The 26,644-nt window shown below is 40.5% G+C and overlaps 1 protein-coding gene across 1 annotated transcript in view; it reads right to left on the reverse strand.

Annotated features, from left to right (window-relative positions):
- Positions 1-26,644, reverse strand: part of HROB (homologous recombination factor with OB-fold) — a 108,153-nt gene that overhangs the window by 29,813 nt on the left and 51,696 nt on the right. The window contains exons 7-9 of the mRNA XM_053700060.1: positions 18,668-18,753; positions 18,031-18,138; positions 10,737-10,845 (exon numbers count right to left, since the gene is read on the reverse strand). Of these exons, the coding sequence (XP_053556035.1) occupies positions 10,737-10,845; positions 18,031-18,138; positions 18,668-18,753 (303 nt within the window). The remainder of the gene's footprint in view (positions 1-10,736; positions 10,846-18,030; positions 18,139-18,667; positions 18,754-26,644) is intronic.

Genomic DNA, 26,644 nt, shown 5'->3' on the forward strand with positions numbered 1-26,644 from the left:
TGCCGGAGCTACCAGCAGAACAAACGAGCATTCCTTCAGAATCTTGGAGATTACTCTTGGAAGAAGAACTAGAGGCGGAAAGATATAGGCAGGATGATACTTCCAAGGAAGTGATAATGCATCCACTGCTTCCGCCTGAGGATCCCGGGATCTGGACAGATACCTGGGAAGTTCTTGTTTAGATGAGACGCAATCAGATCTATTTCTGGAAGCTCCCACATTTGAACAATCTGAAGAAATACCTCTGGGTGAAGAGACCATTCGCCCGGATGCAACGTTTGGCGACTGAGATAATCCGCTTCCCAATTGTCTATACCTGGGATATGAACCGCAGAGATTAGACAGGAGCTGGATTCCGCCCAAACCAGAATTCGAGATACTTCTTTCATAGCCAGAGGACTGTGAGTCCCTCCTTGATGATTGATGTATGCCACAGTTGTGACATTGTCTGTCTGAAGACAAATGAACGATTCTCTCTTCAGAAGAGGCCAAGACTGAAGAGCTCTGAATATTGATCGGTAATCTCACCTCCTGAGATTCCCAAACTCCTTGTGCCGTCAGAGATCCTCACACAGCTCCCCAACCTGTGAGACTTGCATCTGTTGAAATTACAGTCCAGGTCGGAAGAACAAAAGAAGCCCCCTGAATTAAACGATGGTGATCTGTCCACCACGTTAGAGAGTGTCGTACAATCGGTTTTAAAGATATTAATTGAGATATCTTTGTGTAATCCCTGCACCATTGATTCAGCATACAGAGCTGAAGAGGTCGCATGTGAAAAGGAGCAAAGTGGATCGCGTCCGATGCAGCAGTCATAAGACCTAGAATTTCCATGCATAAGGCTACCGAAGGGAATGATTGTGACTGAAGGTTTCGACAAGCTGAAATCAATTTTAGACGTCTCTTGTCTGTCAAAGACAGAGTCATGGACACTGAATCTATCTGGAAACCCAGAAAGGTTACCCTTGTCTGAGGAATCAATGAACTTTTTAGTGAATTGATCCTCCAACCATGATCTTGAAGAAACAACACAAGTCGATTCGTATGAGATTCTGCTAAATGTAAAGACTGAGCAAGTACCAAGATATCGTCCAAATAAGGAAATACCACAATACCCTGTTCTCTGATTACAGACAGAAAGGCACCGAGAACCTTTGTAAAAATTCTTGGAGCTGTAGCTAGGCCAAACGGCAGAGCCACAAACTGGTAATGCTTGTCCAGAAAAGAGAATCTCAGGAATTGATAATGATCTGGATGAATCGGAATATGCAGATATGCATCCTGTAAATCTATTGTGGACATATAATGCCCTTGCTGAACAAAAGGCAAGATAGTCCTTACAGTTACCATTTTGAACGTTGGTATCCTTACATAACGATTCAATATTTTTAGATCCAGAACTGGTCTGAAGGAATTCTCCTTCTTTGGTACAATGAAGAGATTTGAATAAAACCCCATCCCCTGTTCCAGAACTGGAACTGGCATAATTACTCCAGCCAACTCTAGATCTGAAACACATTTCAGAAATGCTTGAGCTTTCACTGGATTTACTGGGACATGGGAAAGAAAAAATCTCTTTGCAGGAGGTCTTATCTTGAAACCAATTCTGTACCCTTCTGAAACAATGTTCTGAATCCAAAGATTGTGAACAGAATTGATCCAAATTTCTTTGAAAAAACGTAACCTGCCCCCTACCAGCTGAGCTGGAATGAGGGCCGCACCTTCATGTGGACTTAGAAGCTGGCTTTGCTTTTCTAGAAGGCTTGGATTTATTCCAGACTGGAGATGGTTTCCAAACTGAAACTGCTCCTGAGGATGAAGTATCAGGCTTTTGTTCTTTGTTGAAACGAAAGGAACGAAAACGATTATTAGCCCTGTTTTTACCCTTAGATTTTTTATCCTGTGGTAAAAAAGTTCCTTTCCCACCAGTAACAGTTGAGATAATAGAATCCAACTGAGAACCAAATAATTTGTTACCCTGGAAAGAAATGGAAAGTAGAGTTGATTTAGAAGACATATCAGCATTCCAAGTTTTAAGCCATAAAGCTCTTCTAGCTAAAATAGCTAGAGACATAAACCTGACATCAACTCTGATAATATCAAAAAAACATAATTTATGCTTACCTGATAAATTCCTTTCTTCTGTAGTGTGATCAGTCCACGGGTCATCATTACTTGTGGGATATTAACTGCTCCCCTACAGGAAGTGCAAGAGGATTCACCCAGCAGAGTTGCTATATAGCTCCTCCCCTCTACGTCACCTCCAGTCATTCGACCAAGGACCAACGAGAAAGGAGAAGCCAAGGGTGTAGTGGTGACTGAAGTATAATTTAAAAAATATTTACCTGCCTTAAAAAACAGGGCGGGCCGTGGACTGATCACACTACAGAAGAAAGGAATTTATCAGGTAAGCATAAATTATGTTTTCTTCTGTTAAGTGTGATCAGTCCACGGGTCATCATTACTTGTGGGATACCAATACCAAAGCAAAAGTACACGGATGACGGGAGGGATAGGCAGGCTCTTTATACAGAAGGAACCACTGCCTGAAGAACCTTTCTCCCAAAAATAGCCTCCGAGGAAGCAAAAGTGTCAAATTTGTAAAATTTGGAAAAAGTATGAAGCGAAGACCAAGTTGCAGCCTTGCAAATCTGTTCAACAGAGGCCTCATTCTTAAAGGCCCAAGTGGAAGCCACAGCTCTAGTGGAATGAGCTGTAATTCTTTCAGGAGGCTGCTGTCCAGCAGTCTCATAAGCTAAACGAATTATGCTACGAAGCCAAAAAGAGAGAGAGGTAGCAGAAGCTTTTTGACCTCTCCTCTGACCAGAGTAAACGACAAACAGGGAAGACGTTTGTCGAAAATCTTTAGTTGCCTGTAAATAAAATTTAAGGGCACGAACTACATCCAGATTGTGCAAAAGACGTTCCTTCCTCGAAGAAGGATTTGGGCACAAGGATGGAACAACAATCTCCTGATTGATATTCCTGTTAGTGACTACCTTAGGTAAGAACCCAGGCTTAGTACGCAGAACTACCTTATCTGAGTGAAAAATCAAATAAGGAGAATCACAATGTAAGGCTGATAACTCAGAGACTCTTCGAGCCGAGGAAATAGCCATTAAAAATAGAACTTTCCAAGATAACTTTATATCAATGGAATGAAGGGGTTCAAACGGAACACCCTGTAAAACGTTAAGAACAAGGTTTAAACTCCATGGTGGAGCCACAGCTTTAAACACAGGTTTAATCCTGGCCAAAGCCTGACAAAAAGCCTGAACGTCTGGAACTTCTGACAGACGCTTGTGTAACAGAATGGACAGAGCTGAGATCTGTCCCTTTAAGGAACTAGCGGATAACCCCTTTTCTAAACCTTCTTGTAGAAAAGACAATATCCTAGGAATCCTAACCTTACTCCAAGAGTAACCTTTGGATTCGCACCAATATAGGTATTTACGCCATATTTTATGGTAAATCTTTCTGGTAACAGGCTTCCTAGCCTGTATTAAGGTATCAATAACTGACTCAGAAAAACCACGCTTTGATAAGATCAAGCGTTCAATTTCCAAGCAGTCAGCTTCAGAGAAGTTAGATTTTGATGTTTGAAAGGACCCTGAATCAGAAGGTCCTGTTTCAGAGGTAACGACCAAGGTGGACAGAATGACATGTCCACCAGATCTGTATACCAAGTCCTGCGTGGCCATGCAGGCACTATTAGAATCACTGATGCTTTCTCCTGTTTGATTCTGGCAATCAATCGAGGAAGCATCGGGAAAGGTGGAAACACATAAGCCATCCTGAAGGTCCATGGTGCTGTCAAGGCATCTATCAGGACCGCTCCCGGATCCCTGGATCTGGACCCGTAGCGCGGAAGCTTGGCGTTCTGTCAAGACGCCATGAGATCTATCTCTGGTTTGCCCCAACGTCGAAGTATTTGGGCAAAGACCTCTGGATGAAGTTCCCACTCCCCCGGATGAAAAGTCTGACGACTTAAGAAATCCGCCTCCCAGTTCTCCACTCCCGGGATGTGGATTGCAGACAGGTGGCAAGAGTGAGACTCTGCCCAGCGAATTATCTTCGATACTTCCATCATTGCTAGGGAGCTTCTTGTCCCTCCCTGATGGTTGATATAAGCTACAGTCGTGATGTTGTCCGACTGGAACCTGATGAACCCCCGAGTTGCTAACTGGGGCCAAGCCAGAAGAGCATTGAGGACTGCTCTCAATTCCAGAATGTTTATTGGAAGAAGACTCTCCTCCTGATTCCATAGTCCCTGAGCCTTCAGAGAATTCCAGACAGCGCCCCAACCTAGTAGGCTGGCGTCTGTTGTTACAATTGACCAGTCTGGCCTGCTGAATGGCATTCCCCTGGACAGATGTGGCCGATAAAGCCACCATAGAAGAGAATTTCTGGTCTCTTGAATGGAATGAAGGACACGGCATGCATTTAGAAGTTTTGTTAACCTGTCCTCTGTCAGGTAAATCTTCATTTCTACAGAATCTATCAGAGTCCCCAGGAAGGGAACTCTTGTGAGTGGAAAGAGAGAACTTTTCTCTTCGTTCACTTTCCATCCATGCGACCTTAGAAATGCCAATACTATCTCTGTATGAGATTTGGCAGTTTGAAAGCTTGAAGCTTGTATCAGTATGTCGTCTAAGTACGGAGTTACTGAAATTCCTCGCGATCTTAGTACCGCCAGAAGAGTGCCCAGAACCTTTGTGAAGATTCTTGGAGCCGTAGCCAGTCCGAATGGAAGAGCTACAAACTGGTAATGCCTGTCTAAAAAGGCAAACCTTAGATACCGGTAATGACTTCTGTGAATCGGTATGTGAAGGTAAGCATCCTTTAAATCCACTGTGGTCAAGTACTGACCCTCTTGGATCATGGTCAAAATTGTTCGAATAGTTTCCATCTTGAACGATGGAAATCTTAGGAATTTGTTTAGGATCTTTAAATCCAAGATTGGCCTGAAGGTTCCCTCTTTTTTGGGAACTACAAACAGATTTGAGTAAAACCCTTGTCCTTGTTCCAACCGCGGAACTGGATGGATCACTCCCATTAATAAAAGATCTTGTACGCAGCGTAGAAACGCTTCCTTCTTTGTTAGGTTTGTTGACAACCTTGACAGATGAAATCTCCCTCTTGGGGGAGAGGATTTGAAGTGCAGAAGGTATCCCTGAGATATGATCTCTAACGCCCAGGGATCCTGAACATCTCTTGCCCAAGCCTGGGCGAAGAGGGAAAGTCTGCCCCCCACTAGATCCGGTCCCGGATCGGGGGCCCTCAATTCATGCTGTCTTAGGGGCAGCAGCAGGTTTTCTGGCCTGTTTGCCCCTGTTCCAGGAATGGTTAGGTTTCCAGCCTTGTCTGTAGCGAGCAACAGCTCCTTCCTGTTTTGGTGCAGAGGAAGTTGATGCTGCTCCTGCTTTGAAATTACGAAAGGAATGAAAATTGGACTGTCTAGCCTTGGCTTTGGCCTTGTCCTGAGGCAGGGCATGACCTTTACCTCCTGTAATGTCATCAATAATCTCTTTCAAGCCGGGCCCGAATAAGGTCTGCCCTTTGAAAGGAATATTAAGCAATTTAGATTTAGACGTAACATCAGCTGACCAGGATTTTAGCCACAGAGCTCTGCGTGCCTGAATGGCAAATCCTGAATTTTTAGCCGCAAGTTTAGTTAAATGTACTACGGCATCTGAAATAAATGAATTATTTAACTTAAGGAATTTAAGTTTGTGTGTGATGTCATCTAGTGTGGATGATTGAAGTGTCTCTTCCAGAGACTCAAACCAAAATGCTGCTGCAGCCGTGACAGGCGCAATACATGCAAGAGGTTGCAATATAAACCCTTGTTGAACAAACATTTTCTTAAGGTAACCCTCTAATTTTTTATCCATTGGATCTGAAAAAGCACAGCTATCCTCCACTGGGATAGTGGTACGCTTAGCTAAAGTAGAAACTGCTCCCTCCACCTTAGGGACCATTTGCCATAAGTCCCGTGTGGCGGCGTCTATTGGAAACATTTTTCTGAATATAGGAGGGGGTGAGAAAGGCACACCGGGTCTATCCCACTCCTTAGTAACAATGTCAGTAAGTCTCTTAGGTATAGGAAAAACGTCAGTACTCGTCAGTACCGCAAAATATTTATCCAACCTACACATTTTTTCTGGGATTGCAACTGTGTTACAATCATTCAGAGCCGCTAATACCTCCCCTAGTAACACACGGAGGTTCTCAAGCTTAAATTTAAAATTTGAAATGTCTGAGTCCAGTTTATTTGGATCAGAACCGTCACCCACAGAATGAAGCTCTCCGTCTTCACGTTCTGCAAACTGTGACGCAGTATCAGACATGGCCCTTGCATTATCAGCGCACTCTGTTCTCATCCCAGAGTGATCACGTTTACCTCTTAGTTCTGGTAGTTTAGCCAAAACTTCAGTCATAACAGTAGCCATATCTTGTAATGTGATTTGTAATGGCCGCCCAGATGCACTCGGCGCTACAATATCACGCACCTCCTGAGCGGGAGATGCAGGTACTGACACGTGAGGCGAGTTAGTCGGCATAACTCTCCCCTCGTTGTTTGTTGAAATATGTTCAATTTGTACAGATTGACTATTTTTTAAAGTAGCATCAATACATTTAGTACATAAATTTCTATTGGGCTCCACTTTGGCATTAACACATATAGCACAGAGATATTCCTCTGAATCAGACATGTTTAACACACTAGCAAATAAACAGCAACTTGGAAATACTTTTCAAAGTAATTTACAAATAATATGAAAACGAACTGTGCCTTTAAGAAGCACAGAAAAATATTATAACAGATAAAATAATTAAGTTATAGCATCAATCTTTGTCAAAATATACAGTTTTAGCAAAGGATTGTTCCCCTCAGCAAATGATAACTAACCCAGGCAGCAGAAAAAAATACACAAATAAACGTTTTTTATATCACAGTCAATACCATCAGCACAGCTCTGCTGTAATGATTACTTCCCTCAAAAAAGGCTTTTGAGATCCCTGAACTCTGTAGAGATGAACCGGATCATGCAGGAAGAAAATGAACCTCTGACTGAGTTTTTTCTGATGCGTAGTGAAAGCACCAAAATGGCCCCTCCCCCACACACATAACAGTGAGAGGGATCAGTGAACTGCTCTAATTTAAATCAAAACTATTGCCAAGTGGAAAAAAAGTGCCCAAAATATTTTTTCACCCAGTACCTCAGAGAAAAAAAACGTTTTTACATGCCAGCAAAAAAACGTTTTACCTCAATAATTAATTGTCATTTAAAACCTATTGCAAGTCCCTGCAAAATAGGTTAAGTCTATGTATACAGTTTAAAAGCCAGAGAAGTACCATTTCCCAGAAAACTGAAGTGTAAAATATACATACATGACAGCCTGATATCAGCTACATCTACTGCATTCAAGGCTGAGTTTACATTATAACGGTATGGCAGGATTTTCTCATCAATTCCATGTCAGAAAATAATAAACTGCTACATACCTCTTTGCAGATTAATCTGCCTGCTGTCCCCTGGTCTGAAGTTTACCTCTCCTCAGATGGCCGAGAAACAGCAATATGATCTTAACTACTCCGGCTAAAATCATAGAAAAACTCAGGTAGATTCTTCTTCAAATTCTACCAGAGAAGGAATAACACACTCCGGTGCTATTATAAAATAACAAACTTTTGATTGAAGATATAAAAACTAAATATATCACCATAGTCCTCTCACACATCCTATCTAGTCGTTGGGTGCAAGAGAATGACTGGAGGTGACGTAGAGGGGAGGAGCTATATAGCAACTCTGCTGGGTGAATCCTCTTGCACTTCCTGTAGGGGAGCAGTTAATATCCCACAAGTAATGATGACCCGTGGACTGATCACACTTAACAGAAGAAATGGCATCACAGATAAAATTATTAGCATGTTGAAGAAGAATAATAATATTATGAGAATCATGATCTGTTACTTGTTGCGCTAAAGTTTCCAACCAAAAAGTTGAAGCTGCAGCAACATCAGCCAATGATATAGCAGGTCTAAGAAGATTACCTGAACACAGATAAGCTTTTCTTAGAAAGGATTCAATTTTCCTATCTAAAGGATCCTTAAACGAAGTACCATCTGACGTAGGAATAGTAGTACGTTTAGCAAGGGTAGAAATAGCCCCATCAACTTTAGGGATTTTGTCCCAAAATTCTAATCTGTCAGACGGCACAGGATATAATTGCTTAGAACGTTTAGAAGGAGTAAATGAATTACCCAAATTATTCAATTCTCTGGAAATTACTTCAGAAATAGCACCAGGAACAGGAAAAACTTCTGGAATAACCACAGGAGATTTAAAGACCTTATCTAAACGTTTAGATTTAGTATCAAGAGGACCAGAATCCTCAATTTCTAAAGCAATTAGTACTTCTTTAAGTAAAGAACGAATAAATTCCATTTTAAATAAATATGAAGATTTATCAGCATCAATCTCTGAGACAGAATCCTCTGAACCAGAAGAGTCATTAGAATCAGAATGATGATGTTCATTTAAAAATTCATCTGTATAAAGAGAAGTTTTAAAAGATTTTTTATGTTTACTAGAAGGAGGAATAACAGACATAGCCTTCTTGATGGATTCAGAAACAAAATCTCTTATGTTATCAGGAACATTCTGAACATTAGATGTTGATGGAACTGCAACAGGTAATGGTACATTACTAAAGGAAATATTATCTGCATTAACAAGTTTGTCATGACAATTAATACAAACAACAGCTGGAGGAATAGCTACCAAAAGTTTACAGCAGATACACTTAGCTTTGGTAGTTCCAGCACCAGACAGTGATTTTCCTGAAGTATCTTCTGACTCAGATGCAACGTGAGACATCTTGCAATATGTAAGAGAAAAAACAACATATAAAGCAAAATTGATCAAATTCCTTAAATGAAAGTTTCAGGAATGGGAAAAAATGCCAGTGAACAAGCTTCTAGCAACCAGAAGCAATAAATAATGAGACTTAAATAATGTGGAGACAAAAAGCGACGCCCATATTTTTTTAGCGCCAAATAAGACGCCCACATTATTTGGCGCCTAAATGCTTTTGGCGCCAAAAATGACGCCACATCCGGAACGCCGACATTTTTTGGTGCAAAAGAACGTCAAAAATGACGCAACTTCCGGCGACACGTATGACGCCGGAAACAGAAAAATTTTTTGCGCCAAAAATGACGCAATAAAATGAAGCATTTTCAGCCCCCGCGAGCCTAAAAGCCCACAGGGGAAAAAAAAAAAAAAAGTCAAATCTTTAAGGTAAGAAAAATATTTGATTCAAATGCATTATCCCAAATATGAAACTGACTGTCTGAAAATAAGGAATGTTGAACATCCTGAGTCAAGGCAAATAAATGTTTGAATACATATATTTAGAACTTTATTAAAAAAGTGCCCAACCATAGCTTAGAGTGTCACAGAAAATAAGACTTACTTACCCCAGGACACTCATCTACATGTTTGTAGAAAGCCAAACCAGTACTGAAACGAAAATCAGCAGAGGTAATGGTATATTTATAAGAGTATATCGTCGATCTGAAAAGGGAGGTAAGAGATGAATCTCTACGACCGATAACAGAGAACCTATGAAATAGACCCCGTAGAAGGAGATCATTGAATTCAAACAGGCAATACTCTCCTCACATCCCTCTGACATTCACTGCACGCTGAGAGGAAAACCGGGCTCCAACCTGCTGCGGAGCGCATATCAACGTAGAATCTAGCAAAAACTTACTTCACCACCTCCATAGGAGGCAAAGTTTGTAAAACTGATTTGTGGGTGTGGTGAGGGGTGTATTTGTAGGCATTTTAAGGTTTGGGAAACTTTGCCCCTCCTGGTAGGAATGTATATCCCATACGTCACTAGCTCATGGACTCTTGCTAATTACATGAAAGAAATCTAAATAAAATATCAGCACATGGTTTGCAATCCACCTGCAGTTGTCGACACTCATTTATTTAGATTTAAGTCTAACAAGACTGATTGATATGTCAAAATAATATCAATATATCAGCCCTGTACTGTAAGTTACTTACAATCTAAAAATCTACAATACCTAGAGCGATTATATATATATATATATATATATATATATTATCTTAAAGTGTTCAGTTATCCTATGTGGGCATATAAGGTGATACATCTATATTTACACAGCAGATACTCAAATACAGAGCTGTGTCACATATTGTTGTTTAAGAGTTGCTGGAGTTAAGAGCCATAACCCTAGTAAACTGACAATAACAAATCACAGAGGTACATTATTATAGATATAACGTACTAATATTTATAAGTGGTAATCTATGTGACTGGCCAGTCATAAAGCCACATAGACCCACAGTAGATTAATAGATATTCATATAACTATAATATATTCTGTGTCTCATCACTTTATTCCTAAGTGCTCTATATATTTAGCATTGATACATGCTGAACACTGAATAACCAACAGAGAGAGTGTTTTTAACATTTTTTAGGCTAGCATACACACATACTTTATGCTGTCTTTTTAATTTTATCAATAAAGGTTATATTTTATTTTTGTTATCTTTGTGCTCCAAGTTCCAGTAATCAACAGAAATAATTTACATAATACAGTAACAGTGTATAAAAGCATCTCCTTTTTTTTGGAACTGACTTGCTGACATAGAGAAGGTTATTGGTTTCTAGTGTACATTCAAACTCACCCATGTCCCAGTCTTCTGCCTCTGTTTGTTTGGGGTTCCCTGTATCACCTCTGTTCTGCGTTGATATGGCCTGGTGACTATTTTGACCTGGTGTCTGTGGTACCGGTACCTGATGGTGACAATGACAGTGTGAATTGACAAAGTGGGAAATGCATCTTTTTTTCTGGAAGTTTCTGTAATCACTCTAAAATAGAGAATTACAGCTCCCTGATTATGTTTGCAATTGCAGCAAACATCAGAACATATGGTGCAATTCTACTGTTATATGGAAAACATTCTAATAACTGACATTTAGCAGCAACATTTATTCCTCCCTAGTAAGAAAATCCGTTTTTGTTCACTACAGAGACTGGAATTATTCCATTTACATCTACAGAATCCAGAGACCAGTGTCCTGTCAATGGATCCCCCTTATGTTCAGTGTCAGTTTATTGGTACATTGTAATCATAATTTATGCTTACCTGATAAATTTATTTCTCTTGTGGTGTATCCAGTCCACGGATCATCCATTACTTGTGGGATATTCTCCTTCCCAACAGGAAGTTGCAAGAGGATCACCCACAGCAGAGCTGCTATATAGCTCCTCCCCTAACTGCCATATCCAGTCATTCGACCGAAAACAAGCAGAGAAAGGAGAAACCATAGGGTGCAGTGGTGACTAGTTTAAAATTAAAAAATACCTGCCTTAAAATGACAGGGCGGGCCATGGACTGGATACACCACAAGAGAAATAAATTTCAGGTAAGCATAAATTATGTTTTCTCTTCTAAGGTGTATCCATTACTTGTGGGATACCAATACCAAAGCTAAAGTACACGGATGAAGGGAGGGACAAGGCAGGTACTTAAACGGAAGGTACCACTGCCTGTAAAACCTCTCTCCCAAAAATAGCCTCCGAAGAAGCAAAAGTATCAAATTTGTAGAATTTTGAAAAAGTATGAAGCGAAGACCAAGTCGCCGCCTTGCAAATCTGTTCAACAGAAGCCTCATTTTTAAAGGCCCATGTGGAAGCCACAGCTCTAGTAGAATGAGCTGTAATCCTTTCTGGAGGCTGCTGGCCAGCAGTCTCATAGGCTAAGCGGATTATGCTTCTTAGCCAAAAAGAAAGAGAGGTTGCTGAAGCCTTTTGACCTCTCCTCTGTCCAGACAACAAAGCAGATGTTTGACGAAAATCTTTAGTAATAAGTAAAACTTTAAAGCACGAACCACGTCCAGATTGTGTAATAGAGGTTCCTTCTTTGAAGAAGGATTAGGACACAAAGACGGAACAACAATCTCTTGATTGATATTCTTGATAGATACCACCTTAGGTAAAAACCCAGGTTTGGTACGCAGAACTACCTTATCTGCATGGAAGATCAGATAAGGAGAATCACATTGTAAGGCAGATAACTCGGAAACTCTACGAGCCGAGGAAATAGCTACCAAAAAAAGAACTTTCCAAGATAAAAGTTAGATATCTATGGAATGAAGAGGTTCAAAAACGGAACCCCCTGAAGAACTTTAAGAACCAAATTTAAGCTCCAAGGTGGAGCAACAGGTTTAAACACAGGCTTGATTCTAACTAAAGCCTGACAAAATGCCTGAACGTCTGGGACATCCGCCAGACGCTTGTGCAAAAGAATAGGTAGTGCAGAAATCTGTCCCTTTAAGGAACTAGCTGACAATCCTTTCTCCAATCCTTCTTGGAGGAAAGATAATATCCTGGGAATCCTGACATTACTCCATGAGTATCCCTTGGATTCACACCAATAAAGATATTTACACCATATCTTATGATAGATCTTCCTGGTGACAAGCTTTCATGCCTGAATTAAGGTATCAATGACTGACTCGGAGAAACCACGCTTTGATAAAATCAAGCGTTCAATCTCCAGGCAGTCAGCCTCAGAGAAATTAGATTTGGATGGTTGAAAGGACCTTGAAGTAGAAGGTCCTGTCTCAGCGGCAGAGTCCATGGTGGAAAGGATGACATGTCCACCAGATCTGCATACCAAGTCCTGTGTGGCCACGCAGGCGCTATCAAGATCACCGATGCTCTCTCCTGCTTGATTTTGGCAATCAGACAAGGGAGCAGAGGAAACGGTGGAAACACATAAGCCAGGTTGAAGGACCAAGGCGCTGCTAGAGCATCTATCAGCGTTGCCTTGGGGTCCCTGGACCTGGATCCGTAACAAGGAAGCTTGGCGTTCTGGCGAGACGCCATGAGATCCAGTTCTGGTTTGCCCCAATGATGAATCAATTGTGCAAATACCTCCGGATGGAGTTCCCACTCCCCCGGATGAAAAGTCTGACGACTTTGAAAATCCGCCTCCCAGTTCTCTACACCTGGGATATGGATAGCTGATAGGTGGCAAGAGTGAATCTCTGCCCAGGGAATTATCTTTGAGACTTCTAACATCGCTAGGGAACTCCTTGTTCCCCCTTGATGGCTGATGTAAGCCACAGTCGTGATGTTGTCCGACTGAAATCTGATGAACCTCAGAGTTGCTAACTGAGGCCAAGCCTGAAGAGCATTGAATATCGCTCTCAGTTCCAGAATATTTATTGGAAGGAGTGACTCCTGAGTCCACGATCCCTGAGCCTTCAGGGAGTTCCAGACTGCACCCCAACCTAGAAGGCTGGCATCTGTCGTTAAAATTGTCCAATCTGGCCTGCGAAAGGTCATACCTTTGGACAGATGGACCCGAGATAGCCACCAGAGAAGAGAATCCCTGGTCTCTTGATCCAGATTTAGTAGAGGGGACAAATCTGTGTAATCCCCATTCCACTGACTGAGCATGCAGAGTTGCAGCGGTCTGAGATGTAGGCGTGCAAACGGCACTATGTCCATTGCCACTACCATTAAGCCGATTATTTCCATGCACTGAGCCACCGAAGGGCGAGGAATGGAATAAAGAACACGGCAGGAATTTAGAAGTTTTGATAACCTGGACTCCGTCAGGTAAATTTTCATTTCTACAGAATCTATCAGAGTCCCTAGGAAGGAAACTCTTGTGAGGGGGGATAGAGAACTCTTTTCCTCGTTCACCTTCCACCCATGCGACCTCAGAAATGCCAACACTATGTCTGTATGAGACTTGGCAATTTGGAAGTTTGACGCCTGAATCAGGATGTCGTCTAAATAAGGGGCCACTGCTATGCCCCGCGGCCTTAGGACCGCCAGAAGCGACCTCAGAACCTTTTGATTGAAGAAAGATAACCGCTACATTTCACCACTTTCCTCTTACTACCTCCATGCTTGTTGAGAGTTGCAAGAGAATGACTGGATATGGCAGTTAGGGGAGGAGCTATATAGCAGCTCTGCTGTGGGTGATCCTCTTGCAACTTCCTGTTGGGAAGGAGAATATCCCACAAGTAATGGATGATCCGTGGACTGGATACACCACAAGAGAAATATATATATATATATACATATACATATACATATATATATACATATATATATATATATACATATATATATATATACATATATATATATATATATATATACATATACATATATACATATATATATATACATATATATATATATATATATATATATATATATATATATATACATATATATATATATATATACACACACACATATATACATACACACACACACATATATTACATACACACACACACATATATTACATACACACACACACATATATTACATACACACACACACATATATTACATACACACACATTACATACACACACACACACACACATATATATTATTTAGGAACTGGTTAATAGAAGGCCAAATAACAATAGTTGCAAGAACGTTCAGCTGTCTTCAATATTAGATTCCAGAAGTATACTTCTCAATAATCCAAAGACAGCAGTCATAAAAAGGTATTCAAGACCAGTGATAAATCCTTTAGAAACAATATGGACTTACTCATCCGCTGTATATAAGCCAATGTTTGTAAAAAGATTTCAAGAGCTCGTCTAACTACATTATTAATTTAAGACCTGAACTTTCAGAACACTGAAACCGAAATCTTTCATAAGACAGTCTTGTAAAAACTCAATATGGCACTCTGCAATAAGCAGGTGAAAGAGCAGACCTTGAAAAAAGTCAAAGCAGATTCCATGGCACAGCCTACTTAACCAGAAGAGAAAGTCAGATATCTTGGTCAACAGAGCAATACTACCACCATCTCACTTATTTTTGTTAAATTGCCAGTCTCCGGCATATGCTTCTGGGAATGAAAATCAAACTGACATAATGGTCTATTACTGGAACCCCCCAGCATGCTGTTAAAACAATCTGTTGAGACTTCATTCCAATGAAGAATCTTTTAGCAGCTGAGATAGTTCACCTGGAATTGCTCGTTCCCAGCAGATGGACTGCTGTAGTTTCTAAAAGATGTGTTTCTGCTAACTGTTGAATTCCTCAGGCTCCCTGCATCAGTTAATGACTGAGTGGCTCACTGAATCTAATATAACATTTTCATGGGGCCAATTCTCCAAGAAGACAATGCTATTACTTTGTACACTATTTTGAAACCTAAAAGGATTGGATTAAATAATCTAAATTCTAATATACTTTGTATGAACTGATTCTGTGGAGCTGCTCCCCATTTTTAGGGAGCGGATATCATTAGAGAAGAATAACCACTGACGGTCTTAAGAGTCTTTCCACATGTGGCCAAACCATCTACCTGTGCAATGCCTGCTTTATTTTGTGTGGAAATGTATAAGGATACTTCGTCCACCTGGTCTAATGAGTCACTGAAATAGTTAAAAGGGACAGTCTAGTAAAAAATAAACTTTCATGATTCAGATAGGGCATGTAAATTAAAAAAAAAAAAATCCCATTTATTTTATCACCTCATGTGCTTTGTTCTTTTGGTATGCTTAAATGAAAGCTAAACCTAGGTAGGCTCATATGATAATTTCCAAGCCCTTGAAGGCCGCCTCTTATCCCATGCGTTATTTGCTTTTCACAACAGGGGAGTGCTAGTTCATGTGAGCCATATAGATAACATTGTGATCACACCCGTGGCTTGTGGCAGACACTGCTCTAATTGGCTAAAATTAAAGTCAATAGATAATAAATAAAATGTCATGTGATCAGGGGACTTTCAGAAGATGCTTAGATACAAGGCAATCACAGAGTAATAAGTATATTAACATAACAGTGTTTGTTGTGCGAAACTGGGGAATGGGTAATAAAGGGATTATCTATCTTTTTAAACAATAGAAATTCTGGTGTAGACTATCCTTTTAAGGACAGCTTTTCTGTTAGCCCAAATCCAGGTACAATGTCTGGCAAATAATGCTTTTTCCTCGTGCAGCAAACCTCCATAAAAAAAGATTGGTTTCTGCAATCAAAATGTACCGCCCCCACAATGTTTAACATGCAGCTGTATCTGGCTAGGAAGGACAAGTCCCAGTGCCTGCATGCGAAAACCATGGAAACGGCAACAATCAAAATATAATCCAGATAATGATGAAGTTAGATACCTTCTTTTCTGGGGGGAAAATGACAGACAAGCTGAAAATGATCATTATTTATGATAAATCTGAGTCACAGTGACTGGAATATGGAGATCCACATCTTTGAGATCTGTTATCTTAAAACCTTTTAGAAATGTTTTCAGTGATTAACATCAGATTCTATTTGAACCTGTGCATTCACAGGCTTGTGTAATGTCTAGGGCTGCAACTAACAATTATTTTCATAATCGATTAATCGGCCGATTATTTTTTCGATTAATCGACTAATCGGATAAAAAAAAAATCAATAAGTGTTTCCTATATTTTAAATAGAATCCACATATGGAGTGTTAAAAATTAAACTTCAGACTAAAACTTTACATTAACACAACTGTTTGTGCATTTTATAAGCAGCAGAGCACAGTTTTATAATTAAGCAAAACAAAAACTGTTTGAAAAGAGGTAGAACTTCCACCTTGGCAAGGGGCCTCTCAATAAAGTAACCCTTGACTTCATTCTAACATAAAACAGATCTTGAATATCTATACGCAATGGTAAATAACCAGCTATAAAATTAGCGGAAAATATCTAGTCTGCTCTAAAAATAACAGATATAGACTTATAAAGGATGAATCTGGTTCATATCACAATTGAGTATAAATATAAAAAAAAAACAATAAAAACAAATCAAAAAGCACTAAGGACTATATATCAATAAAATGACAAAGCCTTACACATTTATTTATACAGTACATATAATCAGCAATAGCAAGCAATCCGCTAATAATTGTGCAAACAGATAATAGTGCACATCAATTTAAACAACTCCCATCAAACTAGGGGCTAGGTGTAAACAACAAGCTTGACACTATATCATGCAAAGCATAGTTCCAAATTCACCTGATTTAATATAAACAATCCAAATGAGGACTCATATCTGGGTTGCACATAAGCCAGGGGTAGTTGTAAACTTGAAAAAGTGAAAAGTAGACGTGCTTTAGGCTAAGGACATAACCATAAAACAAAGCAGCTGGTGTGCACAGACCAACTAATTGCAAACCAACTAATCGATTATGAGAGACAACTATCTTCATAATCGATTATTATCAATTATGACGATTAGTTGTTGCAGCTCTAGTAATGTCTGAGATTATCATGCACGTCATGAGCAACATTTCTTGGTAACCAAAAACATAAGGGATTAAAACCCCATTTTGCATTTCTGAGGCAGAACTCTGAACAGCTTTGGGAAACAAAGCAACAGTTAGTTCTTTTCAGATGGAACTAATGACCACCAGTAGGATCTGGCTGACCGCTGCTGCTGCAAAAATAAAACCTCTGCATTTTATAAGCACCAGCACCTGTTATATAGCGACCAGTGTTATCCCCTCAAATAAGGGGTCGCACTTATCTCACTAGGCACCCCTAATGCTGAGGTAACCAGAAATGCACAGACCCAAACCCAACTGCTCTAACCCTTACCGAACCCTCTAGACTCTCCTTTTAATGTTAATATGATTAGTCAAAATGAAACTTTCATGATTCAGATAGGGCATGCAATTTTAAACAACTTTCCAATTTACTTTTAAAATAAAAATTGCTTTGTTCTTTTGGTATTCTTTGTGGAAAGCTAAACCTAGGTAGGCTCAAACTGATTTCTAAGACGTTGAAGCCGCCTCTTAAAATTTAAGTTGACTTTTGCTACCCAGCCCATTGACTCGCACTGCATTAAACATCTACAGGCCCCCGACAGCACATTAAGCTTCCCTGCTACCATCTAAAATTGTTTTGTATCAGCAGCTAGTTGGTGTTTCATACTCTAACAAATTAACTTAAATTTTCTTACCACATTTTCATCGGTTTCCTCTGCGTCCTCAGGATGGTAAATTTTTACCAGATTGCTGGGGGTCACATTTAGATAGTGGTTTCGATGAGAGGGGGAGAAAACACCAACCTACAGAGGGAAGATTGTTACACTAGAGAAGCACCCTACAGCACACTCAGACCTCCTCTGCCCACTAGTATATAAAGAACTTAAAGGGACAGTTAACGCCTTGAGATATTTATATACAATGTTTAGTTATGCATAATGAAACCACTTTGTTATATACCATAAATGTTTATTTTGCCAACTATTTATGTTTTTTGTAATCTTCAGAAAGTAAAAAGCACTATGCTGACATCGAAGTCTAACTCTGCTACATATCTTACCCTATTTGGCTTTTTCAGGCAACAACTGCAAAACAATGCATTTTATACCAACATTTAACCACTGAGAAAGATAAATAAAGTAAGGGAACAGGAAGCGATATAAAGGATTATTGCTTGCAGCTCTCTTTCACTGGCTTGACAGGAGACACATTCATATACACAGGTATCTTCATACACAAGGAATATAAATCCCATTAAATAACTATACATGTCTCAACATTGACTCCCTAACCGATCATATTATGTAGATCACAAGCACAGAGTGTAATTACCTGCTTTAACAGCAGGAGGCTGCCTATTTTCAGATCGCTCTCTCGTTCTTCAAGTAACAGGTGGTGGACTGTGCCCTGAATATCTCCTAAATAAAGAAAAACATTTAACAAACATGTTGGCATTAGCGAGTATAGGTATGAGGTTACTAGGTATAAGCATAGGACACAGAGAAAAAGTTTAAAGGAGAGACAGGGAAGAGAAGAAGCAGTAAGACAGTGACGAAGACCAAAGTAAGAAAGGGAGGAAAAAAAGATAGAGAAAGTAAAAAAAGAATGTTCATTACTTTAATGGTTCATTCACTACTTTGGGTGATTCAGAATTCTCAGTGCTATCTATGATGCCTAATTAAAAGGCATCTTCAATTTTATTTTTTAGACATGCGCATTTGAATACTTTGTTTCAATCCGAATGCGGAAGTAGGTGGCCGCTCATGGCATTCGGCTCTTTTCAGAGCCAGATTTATTCTTGTGAAAGTTCAACACACTAAGGTATGGATTTGAACAGATCTTAGTGTGTTACACTGTCACAAGAATAAATCTGGCTCTGGAAAGAGCCCAACGCCACAAGCGGTTGACTTCTTCCGCATTTGGATCCTAACAAAGGTTCCAAATGCGCATGTATTTTTTTTTTTTAATTGTATGGAGACAAAAAAAAAAAAACTAAAACGGTAGGTTTTGAGAATATGTAAAACTTGGTGTCAGTGTCACCCAATAGTTTATGAACAAAGAAAAATATTGGCACTATGATCTAGTTTATGTTGGAAAAAAAAGGTTTGTAAGTCTCGGTGCTTCCCCCTTAAATAAAGCTATGCTCAATTTAGGGTGAGGGGATGGAAGGACAAGAAGGGGATTAAATAGCACCCTTTTCATAACAAAATGTGTAAGCAAAAATGACAAGGAGGCAACTATAAGTTAAAGGACCAGTCAACACAGTAGATTTGCATAATCAACAAATGCAAGATAACAAGACAATGCAATAGCACTTAGTCTGAACTTCAAATGAGTAGTAGATTATTTTTTTCTGACAATTTAAAAAAAGTTATGCCTTTTTTCCACTCCCCCTGTACCATGTGACAGCCATCAGCCAATCACAAATGCATACACACTTATTCTTGCACATGCTCAGTAAGAGCTGGTGACTAAAAAAGTTTAAATATAAAAAGACTGTGTACATTTTGTTAATCGAAGTAAATTGGAAAGCTGTTTAAAATTGCATGCTCTGAATAATGAAAATAGTTTAATTTTGATGGAGTGTCCCTTTAAAAAACAAAACTATTTTTATAGTTCTAAAAGTAAGGTGAGAAGGTGAAAACCTAGTCACCAAAAACTACCACACCACCTTAACAGTGTTTTCTGGTTACGTTTTAAAGGTGATGCAGTAGTTTTTGGTGACTAGGTTTTCACCTTCTCACCTAACTTTTACAACTATAAAAATAAAGTTTTGTTTTTTTAACTTCTAGTTACCTCCTTGTCAGATAGCGGATTTAATTCAGTTTTGCTTACACATTTTGTTAGGAAAGAGTGCTATTTAATCCCCGTCTTGTCCTTCCTTCCCCTCACCCTAAATTGAGCATACTCAATAGTTTCTTTCATACATAGATGTTTTGGCCACAGAACTTTGTTTTACTCCCTTGTCACTTGGTTGAATCAGTACAGCACTTCATGTTTTTATGCCCTTCAGTGATAATCTTTATAATTTAGTATTAGAAGATTTGATATTGATAGTCAACTGATGTCTCTGCAAAACAGAATTTATGCTTACCTGATAAATTACTTTCTCCAACGGTGTGTCCGGTCCACGGCGTCATCCTTACTTGTGGGATATTCTCTTCCCCAACAGGAAATGGCAAAGAGCCCAGCAAAGCTGGTCATATGATCCCTCCTAGGCTCCGCCTACCCCAGTCATTCGACCGACGTACAGGAGGAAATATGCATAGGAGAAACCATATGATACCGTGGTGACTGTAGTTAGAGAAAATAATTCATCAGACCTGATTAAAAAAACCAGGGCGGGCCGTGGACCGGACACACCGTTGGAGAAAGTAATTTATCAGGTAAGCATAAATTCTGTTTTCTCCAACATAGGTGTGTCCGGTCCACGGCGTCATCCTTACTTGTGGGAACCAATACCAAAGCTTTAGGACACGGATGAAGGGAGGGAGCAAATCAGGTCACCTAAATGGAAGGCACCACGGCTTGCAAAACCTTTCTCCCAAAAATAGCCCCTGAAGAAGCAAAAGTATCAAATTTGTAAAATTTGGCAAAAGTGTGCAGTGAAGACCAAGTCGCTGCCTTACATATCTGGTCAACAGAAGCCTCGTTCTTGAAGGCCCATGTGGAAGCCACAGCCCTAGTGGAGTGAGCTGTGATTCTTTCAGGAGGCTGCCGTCCGGCAGTCTCATAAGCCAAACGGATAATGCTTTTAAGCCAAAAAGAAAGAGAGGTAGAAGTTGCTTTTTGACCTCTCCTTTTACCAGAATAAACAACAAACAAAGAAGAAGTTTGTCTGAAATCTTTAGTGGCCTCTAAATAGAATTTTAGAGCACGGACTACGTCCAAATTGTGTAACAAACGTTCCTTCTTTGAAACTGGATTCGGGCACAAAGAAGGTACAACTATCTCCTGGTTAATATTCTTGTTGGAAACAACTTTCGGAAGAAAACCAGGCTTAGTACGCAAAACCACCTTATCTGCATGGAACACCAGATAGGGCGGAGAACACTGCAGAGCAGATAACTCTGAAACTCTTCTAGCAGAAGAAATTGCAACCAAAAACAAAACTTTCCAAGATAATAACTTAATATCTACGGAATGTAAGGGTTCAAACGGAACCCCTTGAAGAACTGAAAGAACTAGATTAAGACTCCAGGGAGGAGTCAAAGGTCTGTAAACAGGCTTGATTCTAACCAGAGCCTGAACAAACGCTTGAACGTCTGGCACAGCTGCCAGCCTTTTGTGAAGTAAAACAGATAACGCAGAAATCTGTCCCTTCAGAGAACTTGCAGATAATCCCTTCTCCAAACCCTCTTGCAGAAAGGATAAAATCCTAGGAATTTTTATCTTGTTCCATGGGAATCCTTTAGATTCACACCAACAGATATATTTTTTCCATATCTTATGGTAAATTTTTCTAGTCACAGGCTTTCTAGCCTGAATCAGAGTATCTATTACAGAATCTGAAAACCCACGCTTTGATAAAATCAAGCGTTCAATCTCCAAGCAGTCAGTTGGAGAGAAACCAGATTCGGATGTTCGAATGAACCTTGAACAAGAAGGTCCTGTCTCAAAGGTAGCTTCCATGGTGGAGCCGATGACATATTCACCAGGTCTGCATACCAAGTCCTGCGTGGCCACGCAGGAGCTATCAAGATCACCGAAGCACTCTCCTGGTTGATCCTGGCTACCAGCCTGGGAATGAGAGGAAACGGTGGGAAAACATAAGCTAGGTTGAAGGTCCAAGGTGCTACTAGAGTCGCCTTGGGATCCCTGGATCTGGACCCGTAACAAGGAACCTTGAAGTTCTGACGAGACGCCATCAGATCCATGTCTGGAATGCCCCATAATTGAGTTATTTGGGCAAAGATTTCCGGGTGGAGTTCCCACTCCCCCGGATGGAATGTCTGACGACTCAGAAAATCCGCTTCCCAATTTTCCACTCCTGGGATGTGGATTGCAGACAAGTGGCAGGAGTGATCCTCCGCCCATTGAATTATCTTGGTCACTTCCTCCATCGCCAGGGAACTCCTTGTTCCCCCCTGATGGTTGATATATGCAACTGTCGTCATGTTGTCTGATTGAAACCTTATGAATTTGGCCTTTGCTAGATGAGGCCAAGCTTTGAGGGCATTGAATATCGCTCTCAGTTCCAGAATGTTTATCGGGAGAAGAGATTCTTCCCGAGACCATAGACCCTGAGCTTTCAGGGGTTCCCAGACCGCGCCCCAGCCCACCAGACTGGCGTCGGTCGTGACAATGACCCACTCTGGTCTGCGGAAGCTCATTCCCTGTGACAGGTTGTCCAGGATTAGCCACCAACGGAGTGAATCTCTGGTCCTTTGATCTACTTGAATCGTCGGAGACAAGTCTGTATAATCCCCATTCCACTGTCTGAGCATGCACAGTTGTAATGGTCTTAGATGAATTCGTGCAAAAGGAACTATGTCCATTGCTGCAACCATCAATCCTATTACTTCCATGCACTGCGCTATGGAAGGACGAAGAACAGAATGAAGAACTTGACAAGAGCTTAGAAGTTTTGATTTTCTGACCTCTGTCAGAAAAATCCTCATTTTTAAGGAGTCTATTATTGTTCCCAAGAAGGGAACTCTTGTCGACGGGGAAAGAGAACTTTTTTCTATGTTCACTTTCCATCCGTGAGATCTGAGAAAGGCTAGGACGATGTCCGTATGAGCCTTTGCTTTTGACAGAGACGACGCTTGAATCAGGATGTCGTCCAAGTACGGTACTACTGCAATGCCCCTTGGTCTTAGAACTGCTAGAAGGGACCCTAGTACCTTTGTGAAAATTCTCGGAGCAGTGGCTAATCCGAATGGAAGTGCCACAAACTGGTAATGCTTGTCCAGAAAAGCGAACCTTAGGAACTGATGATGTTCCTTGTGGATAGGAATATGGAGGTACACATCCTTTAAATCCACCGTGGTCATAAATTGACCTTCCTGGATGGTAGGAAGGATCGTTCGAATGGTTTCCATTTTGAACGATGGAACCCTGAGAAATTTGTTTAGGATCTTGAGATCTAGAATTGGTCTGAATGTTCCCTCTTTTTTGGGAACTATGAACAGGTTGGAGTAAAACCCCATCCCTTGTTCTCTTATTGGAACTGGATGAATTACTCCCATCCTTAACAGGTCTTCTACACAATGTAAGAATGCCTGTCTTTTTATTTGGTTTGAAGATAATTGAGACCTGTGGAACCTTCCCCTTGGGGGTAGTTCCTTGAATTCCAGGAGATAACCTTGAGAAACTATTTCTAGTGCCCAAGGATCCTGAACATCTCTTGCCCAGGCCTGAGCAAAGAGAGAAAGTCTGCCCCCCACCAGATCCGGTCCCGGATCGGGGGCCATCCCTTCATGCTGTTTTAGTAGCAGCGGCAGGCTTCTTGGCCTGCTTACCCTTGTTCCAGCCTTGCATCGGTCTCCAGGCTGGTTTGGGTTGAAAAGTATTACCCTCTTGCTTAGAGGATGTAGAAGTAGAGGCTGGTCCGTTTCTGCGAAAGGGACGAAAATTAGGCTTATTTCTAGCCTTAAAAGACCTATCCTGAGGAAGGGCGTGGCCCTTTCCTCCGGTGATGTCTGAAATAATCTCTTTCAAATCAGGACCAAACAGTGTTTTGCCCTTGAAAGGGATGTTAAGCAATTTTGTCTTGGAAGACACATCCGCTGACCAAGACTTTAGCCAGAGCGCTCTGCGCGCCACGATAGCAAACCCTGAATTTTTCGCCGCTAATCTCGCTAATTGCAAAGCGGCATCTAGAATAAAAGAGTTAGCCAATTTAAGTGCATGAACTCTGTCCATAACCTCCTCATACGAAGATTCTTTATTGAGCGATTTTTCTAGTTCTTCGAACCAGAAACACGCTGCCGTAGTGACAGGAACAATGCATGAAATTGGTTGAAGAAGGTAACCTTGCTGAACAAACATTTTCTTAAGCAAACCCTCTAATTTTTTATCCATAGGATCTTTAAAAGCACAACTATCTTCTATGGGAATAGTAGTGCGTTTGTTTAGAGTAGAGACCGCCCCCTCGACCTTAGGGACTGTCTGCCATAAGTCCTTTCTGGGGTCGACTATAGGAAATAATTTCTTAAATATAGGGGGAGGAACAACAGGTATGCCGGGCCTTTCCCATTCCTTGTTTACTATGTCCGCCACCCGCTTGGGTATAGGAAAAGCATCGGGGGGCACCGGAACCTCTAGGAACTTGTCCATATTACATAATTTCTCTGGAATTACCAAATTGTCACAATCATCCAGAATAGATAATACCTCCTTAAGCAGTGCGCGGAGATGTTCTAATTTAAATTTAAATGTTACAACATCAGGTTCAGCTTGTTGAGAGATTTTTCCTGAATCTGAAATTTCTCCCTCAGACAAAACCTCCCTCCTGGCCCCTTCAGATTGGTGTGAGGGTATGTCAGAAACGTTATCATCAGCGTCCTCTTGCTCTTCAGTGTTTAAAACAGAGCAATCGCGCTTTCATTGATAAGTAGGCATTTTAGATAAAATATTTGCAATAGAATTATCCATAACAGCCGTTAATTGTTGCATAGTAATAAGTATTGGCGCACTAGATGTACTAGGGGCCTCTTGTGTGGGCAAAACTGGTGTAGACACAGAAGGGGGTGATGCAGTACCATGCTTACTCCCCTCATCTGAAGAATCATCTTGGGCACTATTATTATCTGTGGCATCATTGTCCCTACTTTGTTTGGACACCATGTCACAATTATCACATATATTTAAATGGGGAGACACATTGGCTTTCATACATATAGAACATCGTTTATCTGATGGTTCAGACATGTTAAACAGGCTTAAACTTGTCAACAAAGCACAAAAAACGTTTTAAAATAAAACCGTTACTGTCACTTTAAATTTTAAACAGAACACACTTTATTACTGAATATGCGAAAAAGTATGAAGCAATTGTTCAAAATTCACCAAAATTCCACCACAGTGTCTTAAAGCCTTAAAAGTATTGCACACCAAATTTGAAAGCTTTAACCCTTAAAATAACGGAACCGGAGCCGTTTTTACATTTAACCCCTATACAGTCCCAGGAATCTGCTTTGCTGAGACCCAACCAAGCCCAGGGGGGAATACGATACCAAATGACGCCTTCTATAGGCTTTTTCAGTGGTTCTTAGCTCCTCACACATGCATCTGCATGCCTTGCCTTCCAAAAACAACTGCGCATTAGTGGCGCGAAAATGAGGCTCTGCCTATGACTAGAGAAGGCCCCCATCTGAAAAAGGTGTCCATACAGTGCCTGCCGTTTTTTAACAACAATCCCCAAGATTATAATAACTATAAAGCGCTATAATCTGTCAAATATGCTTAGCAAAGTAATCGTTTTAGCCCAGAAAAATGTCTACCAGTTTTTTAAGCCCTTATAAAGCCTTTATTCTTTTACTTAATCTAAGAAAATGGCTTACCGGTCCCTATAGGGAAAATGACAGCCTTCCAGCATTACCAAGTCGTGTTAGAAATGTGGCCAGTCATACCTCAGGCAGAAAAGTCTGCCAACTGCTTCCCCCAACTGAAGTTACTTCATCTCAACAGTCCTGTGTGGAAACAGCAATCGATCTTAGTAACGTTTGCTAAAATCATCTTCCTCTTACAAACAGAAATCTTCTTCTCTTTTCTGTTTCAGAGTAAATAGTACATACCAGCACTATTTTAAAATAACAAACACTTGATTGAAGAATAAAAACAGAATTTATGTTAACCTGATAAATTACTTTCTCCAACGGTGTGTCCGGTCCACGGCGTCATCCTTACTTGTGGGATATTCTCTTCCCCAACAGGAAATGGCAAAGAGCCCAGCAAAGCTGGTCACATGATCCCTCCTAGGCTCCGCCTTCCCCAGTCATTCGACCGACGTAAAGGTGGAATATTTGCATAGGAGAAATCATGATACCGTGGTGACTGTAGTTAGAGAAAATAAATCATCAGACCTGATTAAAAAACCAGGGCGGGCCGTGGACCGGACACACCGTTGGAGAAAGTAATTTATCAGGTAAACATAAATTCTGTTTTCTCCAACATAGGTGTGTCCGGTCCACGGCGTCATCCTTACTTGTGGGAACCAATACCAAAGCTTTAGGACACGGATGATGGGAGGGAGCAAATCAAGTCACCTAGATGGAAGGCACCACGGCTTGCAAAACCTTTCTCCCAAAAATAGCCTCAGAAGAAGCAAAAGTATCAAATTTGTAAAATTTAGTAAAAGTGTGC

This window comes from Bombina bombina, chromosome 1 (assembly GCF_027579735.1).
Source record: "Bombina bombina isolate aBomBom1 chromosome 1, aBomBom1.pri, whole genome shotgun sequence".
NCBI classification, from domain to species: domain Eukaryota; kingdom Metazoa; phylum Chordata; class Amphibia; order Anura; family Bombinatoridae; genus Bombina; species Bombina bombina.